An 18,770-nucleotide genomic window follows, 5' to 3' on the forward strand; every position below is an offset into this window, starting at 1 on the left:
TGGCAAGGATGAGCTCTGTGAGAACTGCCTGGTAAGTCTTTCCCTGCTTCGTTCGTTTCTGTGTCGAGACTGATTGGATATTTCAATATCAGAGTGCATTGAGCCAACAGGGCAAGCGTTAATTGCCTAACGGCGCCCAGGGACGACTGTGGGATGATCATCTTCATTCCTCGCCACATTGATTTACTTTGATATCACTCGATTAGCTTCGGCTTTATTAACGGGTGTACTTTGTGGCTTCAAATTGCTTATTTGTTTTGCTTGGAACGTGCAGGTTGGATGCTCAGTGATACGAGATGGTTTCGTTCTTTCATTGTATTTTCTTTTCTCCGGGCGTATGCGCCCTCTTAAACTCCACTGTCTTTATCGAACTTTCTGCTTGATTAGCAAGTCATAGACCAATCCTACACAGGACGCTACTTTCTGAACCTTCTTCATCAGCTTTGGTGCCTATAATGTTGCATGTAAGAGCTCACGAAAGGGTGGAAACCTGAATGTGATGCCTAGCCATCGGCAGAGCACCTGACCTCGAAGCCCCTTAATGGAAACTCTATACCCCATATTCCTGATGAACATATGAACATGAGCCCTGTTGTGAGACCCTTAGTACTTGCCAGATATCTCGTGTAATGCACTGGTGGAGACAATCGCCCCCATCACCGGACTTCGGTGGTTCTTCACGAGGAGGACTATGAGGGGAAGGCGGGATGACTTCAGAATACCGCAGAAAAGTGATTATGGACCCAGGCAACCCATTTAGATGTTCAAGTTGAGGATGGTCCATCATTATGCATAATTGGCCATAGTGTTGATAACGCTCAATAAGGACCATACACCAAGTCATATTAGAGAAACTCAGACCAGATGCAGGCTGGATTGACTGACCCTTACTATGGGTTCATAATATCCTAAATTACGCTGATAGAAAAAGATATGGGCTTCTGACTTGATGTTGGAAGAAGGTCAAGATGTTTCATGCATTGAACGGTGAGCAGGTGCCCAGTGGTGCACCGGTTCGCGGGGACGAATCCTCCCGTTCTCTCGATGAAACTACGATGCTGACATTCACAAGCGTGCTCATGGCCCGATATGTTCATAGCAAACTTTATCGATGCCACCTTTTGTTTGCCTGACGGAAGGAGGAGTGGCTCCCGTCTTGCTCCCACGCAGCGCCTCCACTCCGTCTCATTGTAGGCAACAGGTTACACTAAAGCCGTTGTTGGCCTTTTGGTTCGTGAGGCGAATTAATGCTTGGTATTTGCTGTGCCGCTGATGACGCTGCACAGTAGGTGACCCAAACGTTGGTGTAGGAAAGTTCGATCGATTCATCAGAAAACATATTACTATTACCACGGAAAAGCTTTTCGCACAAGTGCCTCTAGTGACTTTACTGAATTTTCACTGACCGTTTAGTTCATCGTGTGGAGAAAGTTCTTTGGATGCGATGACATCCACGTATCCTGCGGCGTAGCTGCCATGTTTATTAGTCAACGCCACAATTGTAGCCAATTCTTCGACTCATTCTGGCAACTCGCTCTGAACTGATTCAATTGATACCAATATAGGTTATTCCACCGCTTTTACATCATTTGACCATCTCGGGTAACGCCCAAGGACCGTTCCGGTACCACTGCTGCCACACAAGCAACTTTGCTTTTTGAGTTCCTCTCTTCAGGCTTTGCAAAGTTCCACTGTATCTACTTCGTTCCGATGTGGAATGGTCAAGGCATAAAAATTTTTGGACTGTACCGAACCATATAGTGGGCTTTGGTGGCTCACTGTTGTGCTCAATGAAGCCTTCCGGTGCGTCGTTGTCCCGCCTAACCGTGACCAAAGACTTGCGAGATTCCTCGCCACGTTCGCCCCAACATTTGACAGGAGCATCTTTGCGCCCCCATGGATATTTGATCTTTCAAACACATTATAGCGTCCATATTCCACGTATAAGCGCCCAAGCTTGCTTAGGGTCAGTACTGAATGCTCCCGACTTACAAAAGAAAAGGAATGACAACGTCTCAATCCTAGGATTACAATATTGTCTCAAATAATTATCTCCTGAAGGTATCCACCGCTAACCTGCGATGATGCAGAATCTGATGGCGTCCACTGGAATTCGATTCATAGTCAGGTGATCATATCAACATGCATGCAAGACGCATGACACATCTGGAAGGTCGTGGATTCATTTGTCCGAATGTACGAGATCATGCGCAATGATTTTTGCATTGTTGGATCGACGTGCATTCATTGGGACTGCAGGCGCCAGGTACACGTAGAGTGCTGCACACAGCATCATTGTCCTGCAACTTTCTTTCCAAATCTAGCCATCAACAACAATCAACTGCTGAAATATTCCAAAGAAATGAGTCTGAGCAGTACACATTTCGAGAATGTACCCCTTACTCCCGCTTGTACACCACAACATATTCTTCTGCTTCACTTTTTCTTCTGTGCCTCAGTCCTGCATGCATCCACTTTCCAAACCTGGGTACTCCTCTTAACACGGGCTGGATGTTCTGAACCACCCCCAGACCTCTTTGATACCCAATTGCCCAACGCTGAACTCCAAACAGAAAAGAACAACAACTACTAGTAACGCACACCTAGCTGACACCGCATCATCGACAATTCCTCCACCAATATAACTCGCTTTCCCCGGCGTCCTTCCCGCAGAACTCCCCCCCAATGTATCAAGCTTCCGCCTACCCACGGCACAGCGAGGCACAAAAAATTCTATTCTGCAAACGTACACACACATTGCTCTCTTCTCCCCGGTTCCTTCACTCACAGTGCCCCATCTGTCCAGAATTCTTACCGCCGGGCGTAGCGAAAACCGTGCCGCATACGCCACATAGATACACACATCGTGAACGCAAGTTCACCAATCGCACTCCCCCGAAACACAATTCAAGCACTAATATCGCCCGAGCAGAAACAATGACATCTACGGCCAATCGATACTCGCTTATCGTTGGGTTTTCCGCCTCGAGGTTTTGCTAGTGAAGGTTTGGGGGGAGAGTCGGTGGGAAGGATGATGAGGTAAGCGCGGAATCGTGTATGTGGCGTGGGCAGGATAGATGTGCATGCGCATCGCAAGGAGGGGATTTGGGAATGGAGCTGGGGCCGCCGGGAACGGGAGGATCGTCGTACGAGGATCGGGGGGAGCGAGTTGAGATTCAGGGTGTTTTGATGTGAATGTTTGTGATCTGGAGGAGAAGAGATGTTGGAATCAATAGTACGAATGCAAGTCTCACACTTGTTTCTGAGGGCCTTGTCATTATGTTTGCGAAGGATGGGGTGGGAATATTTATTCATTTGGTATTGGATAATTGATACATTAATCGTAGACGGTCGTGGTACTTTTGTTTCTCGAGAGCTCCCATAGAAGAAAGCCCAGTGCACCCGCGAGAATACACGTATTATGCTGAATAACAATTACAAGATGAGCAACCTTATGCCAATTACACGTTGCCTCCACTGATTCAGGTCCCTTTTGACCGTGTCGACCGTGATTCCGGATTTGAAATGTTGACGGAGAGATTGTGGGAAGGGACTTGGGAATCATTACGTTCCGGTTTCTATCCATGTTAGTCAAGTGCTAGTAGACGTGATCGACACTGAGAGTACTTACCGGTTTCGACACCAGGCTGCCTTCCATCAAGACCGCCGGTAAACTTCTTCTTCAACTTGCTGATTCCAATGCGACCTTGACTTTTCGCAAAACGTGCATTTCTTGCCGGCTTCCACTGCATCAGGCCTCGCTGCTTTCGCTCCTCGGTCCTTTTGTTCTGTCTCTTTGTGTCCTTCTCACTCAATGTCGAAGACCTGTCTACGGAGCCATTCGTGCCACTAGTGGTATACGTGGTCTGGGTCCTAGCAGTGCTTTGTGATACACGGGGCGCTGAAGGAGAAAGATCGGTGCCGGCGTGTTTGAGCTCACCATTGGGACTCTCCGCGTTTCCGGTAGTCTCAGCATCTTGAATGCCGAGGTCAGACGAGCTATCAGAAGAACCATAGTCATCATCGTCATCGTCATTGTCCGGGTCATCACTGGGGTGATGCGGGTCGTGTAGAGGCTCATCCACTCCAGGTTCGCGTCTTTTCTTTCCCTTCGTGTCCATGTAGGCCTTAGGATCGTGCCCAAACGCGCCAGACCAGTCCTCCCCAGTCTTTGACAGCCATCTCTCCTTCTCGTTGTCATCAGTGTGGTTCTTGAGGATGTCCCGGCCTTCCGTAAGTGATTCATCGTGCAGTTGCTTAACGCGATCGGGTAGCTCCTTGTCCACCTTGCGGTTACGAACACCCTCTGTCAAGCATGCTTCCCAGGTTTGATAGGTTTCTCTTGAATCATTATCAACGATGAAGGCCTCATGGGATTCATCGGTGCCAGCTTTGAACCGTGCAGTGAACTGCAGACGGCCGATCTCCTTCAAATCCTCAAGACCGGGCTCTTTGCTGCAATTGTCCTCTGTGATATAGTTTTGCCTCAAACGAGCCGGATGAGCAGTAGTCCAAATGGGGATGTTGATGTCCTGATCTTCATTATCGACGAAATGCTGCAGCCAGATGATAGCGTATGCATCTGCCTTCCGCTTATTCGCGATATGGAATTCGAATACGATGGGCGATCTATATCGGTATTTGACTGGTAGACGAACATTGTTCTTACCCTCGTTTGCGTCCAAATCCCAGAAATAGCCGTCCTTCTCGTCAAGTTTCTGCGCTGCATTGCGTGGTATCTTTCCTGAGCTACCACCTGTGCGAAGCTTAAGCTTCGCGGCGTGGTTGTAGCCTACAGCTAGAATTCGTTCGGAGCGGAACTCGAATGTGCCTACAGACCAGCCCAAAAGATTCGGCGGAAGTCGAGTTTCAATAGAGCGGAAGACCAAGGAGATTCGAATGCGGCCAAATCCAATTCCACCATCGAGAGGATACCATCGAGTAACCTGAGATGACGTCTCCATGATGTCCGAAAGCTTCAAAGGTACAACACCGAGGATTGGGTCGTGCTCGCGATTGCGTTGATCGCGAACAGTGACAGTTATGATCGCAGAGCGCCAGTCTCGAATAAATTGTTCTGTACCAGCATTGAAAATTGGCTGCGATGAGACCGCCTTCGAACGAGTCCGGTAAACCAGCTGGTCATTGAAGAGAATGGTACAGTAACTAGTGGGTAAGTTCCCACCCGTCTCCTCCGTTGGTTCACCGTATGGCTTGGCGGGCTCATATTCTCTTCCTTTACGGTTGCCATTGCTACCTTTGACATTTTCTAACTCGAGATTGACGATTTGATGAACGATGATGCTACAGATTCCGCTCGGCCACAGTGGATCCGGAGGTGTATGCATAACCGCATCGTCCTGTTCGGTGTTGATTACACCCTTCTCATCTTGCAGGGCAGGGTCATCCTTTAGTTCATCTGGAAGAGCCCTATTCTTTCCATCGGTTCGGAGAGCCGGTCGGAATTGAGGCTTGCCGAAATAGCCAATTTCCCAATGCAATTCGCCGGGCATTTCGCTTCCCGCATCCAATCCACTCAACTTCGAGACTTGAGGATACATTTTGCCCGGATGCTGAATCATCTTCTGCATGGAGAGCTCGACTTTTCCGACAATGTCATCGGCAGTATGGCGATCCGAATCCCATAGCTCAACAGACAAGTTCTCGTCAGCCTTGATCAGTTCGGGAGTTACCAATAGAGCAGCAGTTTCCTCCCAGATAGGATTGAGGTCGTCAGTAATGACTCTAGTGCAATACATCGGTTTGCCGTATTTCGAGAACGCGAGCGTGATATAGGGGTCACTTCCGCCGTGTTCGGAGCCACGCCTGTCCTGCTTAGACAGTCCCACAGCGCGGTGTATACGGATCCATAATATTCCCAGTGCCTCAACATCCTTTTGGATCGAATCTCCTTGCAAAATAGCTCGCATGTCGATTGACATGCTTTTGGGAGCGACGTACATGGATGAGGCGGCTTTGATAGCATAGTTGACGAAGTTTGATATCAGGGGAAGGTTCAAAATGTTTACTCCCTTCTCAAGCATAGGAATACAGCCTGCTTGCACCTGGGGTGTGCCCATCAAGGTGAACGTGAGCGTTTTCAAAAATGGTGGCTCTGGTGTCATGGCCATACGCAACCGAACGGTTCCGACAAGACCTTGAAGTTCCACAAAGATGGGTAGAGGAACACCAAAGAGGCCCTTGATACCAAGATAAAAAACTAGCTGCATGTGCATGTTGCGAGCCTTGTCAGAGGCACGCTTTCCAGTTGGCTGAGCATGGTAGGCAAAGGAACATTCCAGGTTGTAGTAATCACCCCCCTCCTCATCTGCAGCAGCTTCTTGGGGGTCCTTGGTCTTCTTGTTCTCTTCATGAATGGCCTGTTTCATGTCCTTCATATGTGTATCGGGAAGGGCTCTCAAGCTGAGGATGCGAAGAGGGTTCGAGCCTTGGTTGATCTCGGCGACTCTGACATTCTCGATAATTCCCGGGACTGAAGCCTGCATGACATCCTCGAGAGTGTCGGCAACTCCCTGGAACATGTCTGGGTTGATCAGTCCCCAAACAATGGACAAGAGTGTATTCATCCACTCCACGCTCTCCGGTAACAGGTTAGCCGTGGCGATTTGGCCACGGGTCTGTTCGCTGTGCCATTCTACCTCTCTACCGCTTCTCACGACTTCTTTCATCCACAGCCAGACTCCTGAGGAAAGACACATTCCCAAGGGAATCAACCCTTTCAAGGCTCCGCCAAACATCTTTCCTACAATGACTGTAGCAGCCAGTATAGCGATAGACAGCACGCCTGCCCTCTTCTCGATCTCAACGAACATTGGTTCGTAGCTGACTGCAGGTGTAGGGTGGAACAGGATATTCGTCTTCTCGCCGTGAATAGGAACGTCGGACGTACTACCCTCAGCAATTGGGTCAGGTGGTGCGGTGACATCTTGGTTGTATTTGTACTCCTCTAGGGACTGTTTATGGTCTGTCTTGATAGGCTATAACATGTCAGAGAGTTATTTCAAACAGTGAGACGATAGAAGATATCTTACAGTGTCCTTCTCAAGATTGGCGTTAGGTACAGATAGCTAAATGGTTAGACACATGACGCGTTGACAATGGATGCAGGCTGTCTTACTGTTGGGTTTTCGACCTGGTGTACCATATCCTTACTGACATCTTCAATTACTACCTGTTTGCCAGTAGTCGGATCGGTGACAGTTTTCTGTGTGCCTTTTACGCCATGTTTCGTAGGCTTGTGGGGAGCAACTTTGCTGGTAGCACCTCCACCTGCAGCGCTCATACCCTGTTCGTCTATTTTGCGGTCTCTCTCGGCCTTGTCTTTGTCAAGATTCTGGATGAATTTCTTCACCGTGGGTACCGGGTTCGCACCGGAATAGTGCCCCCCTGGCGCGTGCTGTTGCTGTTGTTCAGCCATGTTGTTTATGATTGTTCCCTCGTCCACGAGGCAGCACCTGGGGAGATAGAAGTCAATGGCAAGATGCCACGAGACGATAGAGGAGAGTGGGTGTCTAGTAGACGTCGCAGACGCGGCTGGGAGGGGTGAGATACTAAGTAGCGCTGTGGCTGCCCTCACACGGTTTGTGTGGTACGATAAAATCAAGGCGACGCGTTCAGTGCGTCCAGCTGTGTCCACTGAGAAGGGCAAGATGAGGTTCTAGCATAGGATATGATGTCATCCAAGCCGTACTCTCCGCCCGTGCATTTCAGATCAGGAGCAAGGCAAGGTCAAGAGCAAGCGGGAGAGATAGCAGTAGCTCCACTTGGTTCCCACATGTGTAGCGAAGGGATACGCCAGTTGAGCAATTCTAGCAAGTTTGCATGGTGCTAACAGCCACCAAAAGGCCTAAAGAGGGTGCGAGATGCGTGCGGCAGTAATATGACAATGAACTTTGACTTTTTGCGCCTAATGCTTGTTGGCAATCACCAAGAGGGGAAGGGTGGAACACTGGAAATAAGGGAAGGAGGACGAAAGGATTGCGAAATCGAAGATGAATCTGGTGATCGACGTCATGGACATGAATCTTGATCGGTCGCAGATGCTCCCCAGCCAATCAGAAAGCTCGCGCCACAGCTCATTCGGGCATGGCTTGTCCGCAGCTGACAAGTGGGGAGAAGAGGCTGGGCTGGCCCGTCTCCCGCCAACTCCCTCCCCCGCGATCCATTCTCACCAATTCATCATCATCATCATTACTCGTACCATCATTTTCACTCAACGCTCCAAGCCAAGTAAACATCAGCCAATCACGAGTGCCACTGCATTTCTGTTTCAATCGATTGTGATCATTGCCAGGACGCTGTCGTTGCTGCTGCTACTGTTGCTACGAAGTACTCCTAGTGATACTATTCTTAGGTACCTAGCTACCACAGGTGCCACAGTAAACATTTTCGTTTGTTTTGTTTATCGTCTCGTATTGCGATCAGCACATCCAAACGTACTTAGTCTGATCAACTTTACCATGTCCGGCTGGTTTACACTTTTCACCAATTGTCGCTATGTCGTCGATGGTGGTCTTGTTGATGATCATCTAGTCATATCGGACGAGACAGGCTTGATCTTAAAAAGAGACGGCTATATCGGAGGCGAGGCTGTCGATCTTGAAGACAACATTATAGCTCCGGGTTTCCTAGAGCTTCACACAAATGGCGTCAAAGGTTTTCACTTTACACAATTTAAGGATGAGACGAGCTATGCAACGAGAATCGATGATACTGCAACGCATTACGCTACACAAGGAGTGACAGGGTTTTGGGCTACTATACCCACCGTCAAAGGCGAGGAATTCCAGTCAGTAGGTGGAATTCCCTTATCCCAGACAGTTGCGCTGGCTCATTCATATGCACACATTGATACACCGTGACGGAGCCGCGTATGAGGTCCAAATTCATGTTCACTACTTTTCCGCAACGTGATCTACGTTCTTTATCGTGTGCTAACTTGAAAGATCCTGCCTTCCTTGAAACCGCGCGACATCCCCAACGCTGCATCCCTTCTTGGAGCGCACGTTGAAGGCCCCTTTCTACATCCGACCAAAAAAGGTGCTCACAATGCATCTCTTTTCCAAGACTGCAGTGCTTCAGCGAGCTCGATCTATGGCTTGTCAAACCTACAAGATTCGGTCAAGCTTATCACAGCAGCACCAGAACTTCCACAGTCGGGCGAATTCTTCAGATCCCTATCCTCTCAAGGTATCAGAGTATCAATGGGGCATTCGAATGCCACCTACGAGGAAGGTTTATCGGGACTTTTCGCTGGGGCCACTTGCTTAACACATACCTTGAACGGAATGTCGGGCTTCACGTCTCGAGCACCTGGCCTCGCAGGATTGACAGCGCTGCCATCTACAAATAACCCAGCTCCTCCTTACTACACTATAATCCCTGATGGCGAGCATTTACACCCAGCAACAGTCTCACATCTTTATCGTACGAACACGAAGAAGGCAATTCTAATTACGGATAGTATCGAGCTCGCAGATCTGCCCGATGGTACTTATCCTGGCCATGCGCAAATACCATTCGAGCAGACAAAGAAAGGTACACGCGCAACGATCGCTGGAACTGACACGCTGATAGGTGGATGCATACCACTGCAACAGGGAGTAAGAAACCTCATGGAATGGAGCGGCTGTGGTCTAGCCGAGGCTGTGGGTACTGTCACTGAAAATATTGCTTCTTTTATGGGCATCGATGGAAAGGGCGGAAGAGGCGTATTGAAAGAAGGTCGAAGGGCTGACCTCTGCGTCTTGAACGAGACGGGAGAAGTGTTGCAAACATGGGTGAAGGGGGTAAAGGTTTGGGATAAGGAGGAGGATCTGCGGGCTACAGAAGACAGCGGTGATTCTCGCGGGTAGTGGTCGAGGACTTGTTAACAAGATGAAAGGAGGAACGTCTTTTGTGAGAACAAATGCACTCAAGCAGGATTACTCAATATGAACATGCTCCAACTGGTTACCAATAATGAGTCCAGAAGATTTCTTTTGTCGCTTTCGCCGTTCCTTGGCTCTTTTAGGATATTGGCTCTTATGGGATATATAGAAGGTTGCCATTGACTAGAATTGTGATTACATTATATTTGATAATTGTATGCTATGAGATAATGCCTCCCCAGTTTCGGGCTCTGATTACTTCGTGTTATCGAACTTGATGTTCTTCGAAAATTGCCGCCACTTGACATTCAACTGGTCCAGGTTCGTTGCTGCGGTCTTGTTCTCCAACATGAAGACATCCGAGAACGTGACGGTGTCAACCATGGATTTCTCATCAACGCCAGCAAGCTTAGCCTGGTATTTTCCTAGTTTGCGGGCTCGAATATTCTTGACATAGACATTTTGGATAGGGCCAACACCCTTGCCGTTGTCATGGACGAATACGGCAAGCCACGCTCCAGTACCGCCAGGCTCACCCTCAACCCTTTCTAGATCCATGTTCTCAAATCGAACGTTCTTGGCCGCAGCAGTGCCAAATAAGTGATGAATACCGAGGCCTACACCCGCACGGTAGACCACTCCATTCTTGAAAGTGACACCGTCCTGTTCCTGGTAGACGCCCTGGCCAACCTTGAAGGCGTAGCAGTAGGTCCACGCAAAGCAGTCATCGAAGATCACGTCACGAAGTGGTCGAGGAGGGTAAGGGTATGGAACCGTAGTACCAACATCCTGCGGCCAAGTCTTCGTGGAGAAGCTGTCATCGTTGGCCACAGCAATCGCTCTCCTTACTCTGACTTTCGTGGACTCATTGACGTCGATGCCATCATTCTGCTTCACGTCGAAGCGATCGAAGATCTTGATGTTTGTGATAGTAGCATCGGTGACTTGGATCAACGATACAGCCCAGAACGAACTATCACGGACGAGAATACCGTCGCACTTGAAGTTTGTCGTGCCAACTGGTACCAATATATCTGCGACGAGTTTTGGCGACGCTCCCACTGAAGCCTTGCCGTTGCCGTCTAAGGTTCCTCGACCATAAACTTTGATGTCTTGAGAGTCAAACTCCGTCTGAATCCACCATGTCCCGTCACCAAGGTCGGACTTGGTCCAAAGTACTTTGTAGTCAGATTTCTTCGCCGTATTCCTCAGCACAGATCCACCTGCAAGGTAGAGCGATGTGCGATTGCGCAGCATTAGGTTGCCGATAAGATACAAGCCCGGGGGTACGTAGACAATACTTCCGGGTTTCTTTGCTGCCGCATCCATAGCTTTCTGAATTCCAGTAGTGACTCCCTTTCCTTTGTTGTCTGCACCGTAGTCGAGTACATTGAAGATTCCATCTCCTTTCGATGGAGGCACATCCGTCTCGAGAGGATCAATCGCGATGATCAGTTCCTTCTTGTCTTTGAACTTGATAATGAGATAATGGACCTTCTTGAGCGAGAAGATCAGCTCATTGCCTTCGATTCTGGATACGATTGGGAGTTGTTTTGGCGAAATCACTGGCTGTTCTGTAATCTTTTGTCCATCAACGGCTGCGACTCGGAACTCGGTACTGGGGCCTTCGCTCATCGATATATGAAGATAGTCGTACTGATTATAGCTGACCGTCTTCGCATATGTTCCGTTGACCTTAACGGAGTACATCCCGGATTTGGCATAGATGTCTTCTGGGCGATCATAGTCCACCCATTTGGCAGAAACGAGTGAGATAGCAGACAGCGCCGCTAGCAAAAGAGTAGACCTGACCATAGTCGCGGTGGTGGATGACAATCAATGGAATAGATGGTCGCACCTACAGCATCAAACCATGGGAAGTTGCACACGATATAATTATATGTCCAAAGGTCTATCAGTTGCTATTTTTAATGTGGTGCGTTTAGTATAGACTGGGGGCTGTACCAATACCAATTTTGTCTGGAGGCACCATGGATTTCAATCCCAGCATTCAATGTCGAAAACACGAGGCGAGCACCGCAAGTTCGTTTAGATCTCCCCGCTTAGCCGTCCAAATGATCCTTGCAAATGTTCCTGGAATCGGCCCAACTGGTGCCAAAACGCGAACTTTTCCCCCATAATGGAATGGGCTGACGGTTAGAAGTGCGAGCTGCATACCCGTCGCAGGGCAAGTCTTGGAAAAATTAGGGACGCATTCGAGATTACAGGACATCACTCGAAAGGGCTCGAAGACAAGGCCTCCCAGTACCAACACACGGACAATACGGGACATTTACCCATGGCTCAGCCTCGATGTTGATCATGAGAGCGACGTTGCAAATCACATTGGGAGGCCCAATTCATTTAGAAACCTCTCACGACCATTGGCGGAAACGCACAATTGAACAAACATGATTCCCGCCTCGTAGGTATAATAATCAAATAGCTTTCGTATGATCAAAAACATCATGATGTCTGCACTGTCGATATGGCATTTTGTACAGCGCTACGATGCCTGTCCAGATCACCATCATTGTCCTAGACTGTCTTCCTCGGTCCGCCGTGGCCGAGCCTACCGTGTTCCACAACCTAATTGAGCGCCATCCCGCGAGCTCGCCCTAATTCAGGACCATTATTCAGATACTGTCACAACATGCTAACCGACTTGTAGCTACTTCAATTTGTCTTTCTCTTACGGTGTGGAGTGTTACATTCCCAGAAGTCAACTGCCTAGCTAGTGAGACATAAATGCACATGGTTCATCCGTGGTAGGTCACAGGCGCAAAGTCGCGTTTCAATTGAGTGTTGCATAGCAGATGTCCATAAATTTTAGCTTGTCATGTAGGGAGGGTAATGTACGGGGATACACTGCAGTTTTGGTAATACAGTGCTACAGAAGAGCCTTAAGAATACAATACCCATTATATTTCTGCATTAAAGATGCAATGCTCCAGGTATATCCGTACAAATGCTACCCGTTTTGAGTCATGCTTCGGTTGCGATCCAACTTTTCTCGAGTCAAGGTCGATCTGGTTTGGTTCACATTTGGAAAATCTGCCAAAATTGGGACGTAGTGATATAGATATAATACAACACCAAGAACACACACGTGCACTTGTATGGACATTTGTACTTGCCGTATACACAATTTGATTAAAGTTTATTCATTTTGTACTTTCTTCCATTCTGAGTACATCGTTTGTCGGGACTTAGCATTGTATAATCTAAACCATGACAAGAAGGTTAAACATACCATATCTAGAATCTTATAAAGGAAATAAACTCACAACCTAGGGATCGAAAGTGTATTGGTGATACGGCCGTGCGCCCATTGGTGACGTTTTGTTATCCACGATCATGCATACTAGCTCCCTACATGTTTGCTCAGATTCTTAACAAAGTAGAACAAGTACTAGTCATCGTGCTCAATGATGATCATCTTGAAGGGTTTCAATGAAATATGTTTCAGGCTGGACTACCGTCACTAGCTGACCCCTTCGCAGCCATTCTTCAATTGAGCGCTGGATCTACAAGAGAAAATGGCAAAGACCATGGTAGGGCGTGACCTCAACGATATTAAGTAAATTTTATTTAGGTTTTAACTATATCTAATGCTGTAGCTCTATCGAACCGGCCGCAAAAGCCAGACGGGTTCCATCACATATATTGTCATTATTTCCAGTTTGATCGTAACATCATATCGGATATATCAGGAACTACCAAGTCGACTTCGCCCATATCGCCGCACAACATCCCTTGGCTGCCTACATGACTTATCGATCAGTTTTGGTGATGACATCCTCTCGCGTGCCCGCACCAGGAGCTGCCATTGACGCAATGAACAGCTTCGAAGGGTGGGAGTACGCGTCAAATTGCCTTCTACTGGTTTCTTTGATAGTTGGACTGTTGATGATGAACGCCCGTGATCTGGTATGTCTTACAGGGCAATGTACGCCTGTCTACTGCATGGCTTTGTTGGGGACATTGGGATTTCTAGATTGGTAGTAGGATCATGCGATGAAGCTCTTGGCGGGCATGATTTTCTGGGCTCTCCTTCACCGTCTGTTTTACGTTTTGAATGACAATCATGATAGTCTTCCCCTTCACATCCACTAAACTATCAACGACTGTCTGATTATCACCTGAACGCAACATTCCTAGTTCCACCAAGTTCAATATGCAAAACCTTATAACACCAGTGTTTCCGAGATCTGAATGATATTATACATAGAAGCAGAAGCATCACTAACGAAATGGATGATAGAGTACATTCCAACTAGGCCCAGTGCAGTGATCTCAACAATGACGGTGACTATCTTCGCACTTCGTTACCTTCAACAGAAATTTGATATCGAATGATGTTCTTGTTATAGCCCTTATAAGATATTGAGCCACTTTTTGACAATTAACAATTATTTTGTATAGAACAGAAGGTCTAGTTTGCAAAGCACAGAGTCGCTAAGCAAGGTTTGCCGAGCGGTCATATCTTCGCGATTTAGCGTGTTGAGCTTATACCATATGGGACGGGAAAATTTTTCCAACCCATTCCAGGGGTGAACCGTGGAAACGTATCCACACCAGAAACAGCAACATAATTGCTGAATACAGATCGATATCCCTTAGGCAAGTACTGTCACAATTGTCTCCCGACTTGCATTCAATATATTGTCGTCATATTCATAATAATTCACGAATCTTCCATCAAATCATCTAGCATCAGATGGTTCTTGACCGGGCTTGTGGTTTAGTGGTATAATTTTCCCTTAGCATGGGAAAGGTCCTGGGTTCGATTCCCAGCAAGTCCAGTTTTTTTGCGGATTGATATGACATGACGTTGTGGATGAAGAATCTTTTTTTTTGGGCGGGTGGCAGCGAAGAAACATCTGTGTCCGCGATATTATCGCCAGTCTTGGCGTAGCCATCCACCCTGTCCCCGACGCCAGAACCAAGGTACTTATTTTTGTGCTAGGACAGGTCGAACAATAGGTACAATAGCTACGAATGGTATATCGAATCGCAGTAATGCCGAATTGATGGAATATCGGGTCAAGTTGGAGCACTGTACCGTAAGTAATCATTTCACGACAGATCGAAATCTATCGCCCAACTTGCCACACAAACCATTACCTGCAGTGAGAGAGAGAATGGCAACAAGTAGTATAGTATATACATCCACGCGTAACCAATGCCCACGCGTAACTAATGCTCAAGTCTAGCATCAAGTTCGCATACATTGTTGTCCTTAATGTAGCTAAGACGACAGGACTCAGATATGTTCGATAGCAACGTTGAATCAGTCCAAATGCAAACAGATCAGAAATGGTTGCAGAGGGGCAGATGGCTGATCAGTCTGCTAGAGCGAGAGAGAGAATGATGTTCAAATTTCCGGACTATTCTATGGGCAAGTTATGATACCCGCGCCGATGTGAGTTCTACAATCCTTCACCGACCCCATTGCATTGCCCCAGAACAAGCATGACCTCGCGCAGACCATTCTCTCTTTCGGTTTCTGCCTGAGACGAACTTGTGCCACGAGCCTCCCATGTGCTTGATTGCAAGGTTAGAGTAACGTTCCGTGTGATTTTGCGATGCATCGGCCTAGATCCAAACACTTCATCTAGTTCCAGAGTCTTTCAACAGTGCTTACGCCACGACTAAATACGTTTTCACACGCTATCGTTCTATACTAACTAAATGTCACTATCAGGTGTAAATGTAGTATCAAGCATCTTGAGATTGTATTCTATCTCGTCCACCTATCTGCATCCGTTCACATGCCCCTAGGTATGATATGTCTATTTCCGACATACTTAACATAAGCTTTGGTTTTGCTCACCCATCAAAGTATCCAATTGCATTTGTTGATATGGTGAAAACTCACATTGTAGCAAATGAGTCTTCCTTTACGCGAAGTCATTGTCACCCGAGTTAGAGGGTTCGGCTTCTTCCTCCTCCTCGTACAGATCTAAATCCAGTTCCTTATCGTATTTGAAATAGTCTCTGTCGATGAGCTCACCCAACTCGAGATCGTACCGCAAGGGGGTGAGGCGGGCCCGGGCATCGAATTTCAATTCAAAATTACCTCCCTGGTCACATTAGCAACGATTGAGTTCAAAGTTCGGGGATAAACTAACCAAGTGGTCATCGGGTATATTGAATCGATACAATAGGACTGGAGCTAGCCAATTCGCTGTGTGCAGCAGCGGATTGCTTTTGTCCTCAGTTTCCGTAGTCACAACTACAGTCTTGTCCTTGTGTATAACATAGTGCTTGATAAGCTGTTCAACTCTGTCGTAGGGTTAGAAAGTTCCTAACATTACGAACAATATACAAACCTGAGCATGGCCGTGTTTGTCGCTTTTGTGCCGAGAAAAAGGTTCTTAAGATCCTGCGACGACTCTAACCTGAGACCAGCACCTAACCCGCCGTATGAGAATGCGGAACGATGGAGCCACTAAGAAAGATTAATTTGTCTTTCCCATAGCATACTGTGCGAGAATCTTACTTCAACATCGGTAATAGTCGTCTTGGGGCCGTTCTCTGGTTTGAAAGTCGGCTGTGCGGCCTGCAGCAAAGTAAGCAATTGCCACATTCGCAAATACTTATTTGAATTGCTCACAGCATTGGATCCAATGCGCATTGCCCGCGCCTGGGTCGGGTTTCGGGGTTTTCCACGGGCGGCATTGAGCTTGAGCTTGGTAATTTCTGTCCTGGTTGTGTCCCCGATATCTGCAAGAGGTAGTTCAATCTCCTCATTACCCCCGGGTCCGCCTGTCAAAAATGACAAGAAGTACGAGTTACCAATCTTCTCCACGCGATTAAAGCTGGTATCCGAGTACACATAGCGTTCTTCAATTGCCTTGGCAGCTTTCAGTATCGCATAATGGTCCCTAGTGACCCATGTATAGTAGTGCAACATGGGATGTGTACCGATGACTTCAAAACTTTTAGTTTTCTTCTCTTCCTCCATCTCTTTCTGAGACTTTACATAGCAATTCCGAGGCACGAATCTACGCTTGGTGGTCTTCTCTTGCAATTTTTTGAGGTTGGACTCGAGCACCTCCTTCTCCAGCTTCTCGCCGAGCACGAAGTAAAGATCAATCCCTTCGACCTTGACGTCAAAAAATCGAGAAATTACCGAATAAGGTTCTTTGGGGGGGAAAGAAGCTGCCGACCCCATTTCTATGCATCGAATTAGTTCATTGAGCCGAGTCGAGATCACGAGTTGACGTACCGATATAACGAATGAATATCTTCTCAGCATATTCCACAGAGTTTGGATCCTCGCGGGAAAATAAAAGCTCGGAAAAGAAATTTTCTGGAGAGTCGAATGGCGTGTTGCCCAATATTACACCCTCGGTATCCCAAACTCGGAATGGTAACAGGCTGGCATCCCGATGATCTGCCGCCTGATTGTAATTCTGAATATCTTTTTTACACTGCTTTCGATCCGGACACAGAAGCCTTTCTGCGAGATCTCGAGCACGCATGAACTTGTTTTCGCGAGATTTGTAAACACCGGGCCCTGGGCCGATGAGTACAAAACGGTGCTTGTTGTCGGCGGTGGGATTATTATGTATTCTTGCTCTGTATAAGATAACACCGAGCTGAAGGTGTTTCACCTCCCCAGGCACTTTGTCTCCATGTTCCAATGCCTTCACTCTTGGCCGGCTTCGGTAGATTGTCCAGCTAAATGTACTGTCTAGGACATTCAAGGCAGGAGAAACATCCAAGTACGCAAAACTCTCGGGCACAAATCCATCTGCGGGAAATAGTCACATCGAAGCAGCATTCAACTTTTGTACGGCGTTCTCCTACCATAGTCAACATATATATCACGAGAAATGTTATGTTCGCCCAAATTATCTTCTGATTTCGGGGGATCGGAGGGAAAGATGTATTCTGCTTTTGGCATTGTATCGAATCGGTAAATTGACAAAGAGTGATGAAGTGATGAAGCGATAAAGTGATGAAGTGATGCAATTGTCAGGACTGCCTTTATACCATTCCCACCCAATTCCGCTTAGTTGGCGCGGAAACGAGATTCCAGCAAGCCATGAACAGCACCTCTTCTTGCCAGCCAGCCACCAGTTGGGCCAGATCTACTGTACACGAAGCCACAGAGTTGATCTGGTTCCCGAAAAGAACCCGTAACCTATCCAAGGAATTTAATTGTGGGTATCTCCAAAGCCTCGCGGAACGCTGCGTTGTTGGTTCGTGGTTCATCCTCAAATGGGGTAATCACAACACAAACCAGAGCTAATACAGTCGAATGGGCGGTTGACAAAACACGAAAAAGCATGCAAGGAGGGTAAGACAGAAGCTGAATGAGGGGTTGTGTATGCAGAATGTCGCGTATCGATGCTAATCCCTGCAGGTCTGGCCATTTGTTCTGTGCGCTATGAGAATAAACGTTCTATCCATAAAGTTATACATCAAGCAATAACTTACGACTTTTGCACCAGAATGCTCGACTACAGTTCCAATAAACTTCACATGTACCCAAGGGCATTGGTTGTATTGTGAGAGGAAATTTATCGAGCCATTTGTATTATTTATCACCCATTGTTTGTGCTTGAAGCTATGTATTGCCTGACCAAGCATTGCTGATCTTTTACTCATTACCATGTAGTTGGAGACCTATGCATCCAGAATCTAGTCTGGCCTTAATTCGCGCTCAAACTCACGAAATCCAATACCCACTCGTTAATAAACTCTTCTTTCGGAAACCAATATGTCGCCAATTTCTGCAAAGTCAATGGCTGTTTTTCAAGAGCTGTCAGTCACACTCGGCCAATAGATGCGCCAGATATTGCAGAAAGCTGGTTTTGTTTTTCCCCTTCAAATATCTCAGATGGCGCAATCATGATTGGCATAGTA

General features: G+C 47.3%; 7 protein-coding genes and 1 non-coding gene across 8 annotated transcripts; 4 read left to right on the forward strand and 4 right to left on the reverse strand.

The window, feature by feature from the left end:
- Positions 1-2,338: 2,338 nt before the first annotated feature.
- On the forward strand, positions 2,339-2,637 carry BU24DRAFT_420154 (uncharacterized protein). Its single transcript, XM_033527409.1, has one exon. It carries the CDS (start codon positions 2,363-2,365, stop codon positions 2,591-2,593), a length of 231 nt encoding a protein of 76 aa, XP_033385469.1. The 5' UTR covers positions 2,339-2,362; the 3' UTR covers positions 2,594-2,637.
- On the forward strand, positions 2,638-3,297 carry BU24DRAFT_420155 (uncharacterized protein). The gene has a single exon (XM_033527410.1). The coding sequence runs from the start codon at positions 2,686-2,688 to the stop codon at positions 2,998-3,000; it is 315 nt and encodes a 104-aa protein (XP_033385470.1). The 5' UTR covers positions 2,638-2,685; the 3' UTR covers positions 3,001-3,297.
- Positions 3,298-3,439: 142 nt separating this feature from the next.
- BU24DRAFT_144104 (uncharacterized protein) lies at positions 3,440-7,725 on the reverse strand. Its single transcript, XM_033521173.1, has 4 exons — positions 7,139-7,725; positions 7,053-7,088; positions 3,632-6,989; positions 3,440-3,578 (listed from the first exon to the last, which is right to left on the reverse strand). Exons 1-4 carry the CDS (start codon positions 7,436-7,438, stop codon positions 3,565-3,567), a joined length of 3,708 nt encoding a protein of 1,235 aa, XP_033385471.1. The 5' UTR covers positions 7,439-7,725; the 3' UTR covers positions 3,440-3,564.
- Positions 7,726-8,206: 481 nt separating this feature from the next.
- BU24DRAFT_420157 (carbohydrate esterase family 9 protein) lies at positions 8,207-10,099 on the forward strand. Its single transcript, XM_033527411.1, has 2 exons — positions 8,207-8,813; positions 8,967-10,099. Exons 1-2 carry the CDS (start codon positions 8,481-8,483, stop codon positions 9,873-9,875), a joined length of 1,242 nt encoding a protein of 413 aa, XP_033385472.1. The 5' UTR covers positions 8,207-8,480; the 3' UTR covers positions 9,876-10,099.
- On the reverse strand, positions 10,070-12,037 carry BU24DRAFT_420158 (glycoside hydrolase family 28 protein). Its single transcript, XM_033527412.1, has one exon. The coding sequence runs from the start codon at positions 11,703-11,705 to the stop codon at positions 10,146-10,148; it is 1,560 nt and encodes a 519-aa protein (XP_033385473.1). The 5' UTR covers positions 11,706-12,037; the 3' UTR covers positions 10,070-10,145.
- On the reverse strand, positions 11,804-12,330 carry BU24DRAFT_144073 (uncharacterized protein). The gene has a single exon (XM_033521172.1). The coding sequence runs from the start codon at positions 12,181-12,183 to the stop codon at positions 11,902-11,904; it is 282 nt and encodes a 93-aa protein (XP_033385474.1). The 5' UTR covers positions 12,184-12,330; the 3' UTR covers positions 11,804-11,901.
- A 2,293-nt stretch (positions 12,331-14,623) lies between these two features.
- Positions 14,624-14,695, forward strand: BU24DRAFT_t21. Its single transcript has one exon. It is a non-coding gene; the product is annotated as a tRNA-Ala (tRNA).
- Positions 14,696-15,793: 1,098 nt separating this feature from the next.
- Positions 15,794-18,197, reverse strand: BU24DRAFT_478162 (uncharacterized protein; the record flags this gene model as incomplete). Its single annotated transcript, XM_033533023.1, has 7 exons — positions 17,709-18,197; positions 17,125-17,652; positions 16,510-17,072; positions 16,396-16,455; positions 16,226-16,344; positions 16,025-16,178; positions 15,794-15,976 (listed from the first exon to the last, which is right to left on the reverse strand). Exons 1-7 carry the CDS (start codon positions 17,803-17,805, stop codon positions 15,794-15,796), a joined length of 1,704 nt encoding a protein of 567 aa, XP_033385475.1. The 5' UTR covers positions 17,806-18,197.
- Positions 18,198-18,770: the final 573 nt, after the last annotated feature.

The sequence above is a fragment of the Aaosphaeria arxii genome, assembly GCF_010015735.1.
Source record: "Aaosphaeria arxii CBS 175.79 unplaced genomic scaffold BU24scaffold_3, whole genome shotgun sequence".
Taxonomy (NCBI): Eukaryota; Fungi; Ascomycota; class Dothideomycetes; order Pleosporales; genus Aaosphaeria; species Aaosphaeria arxii.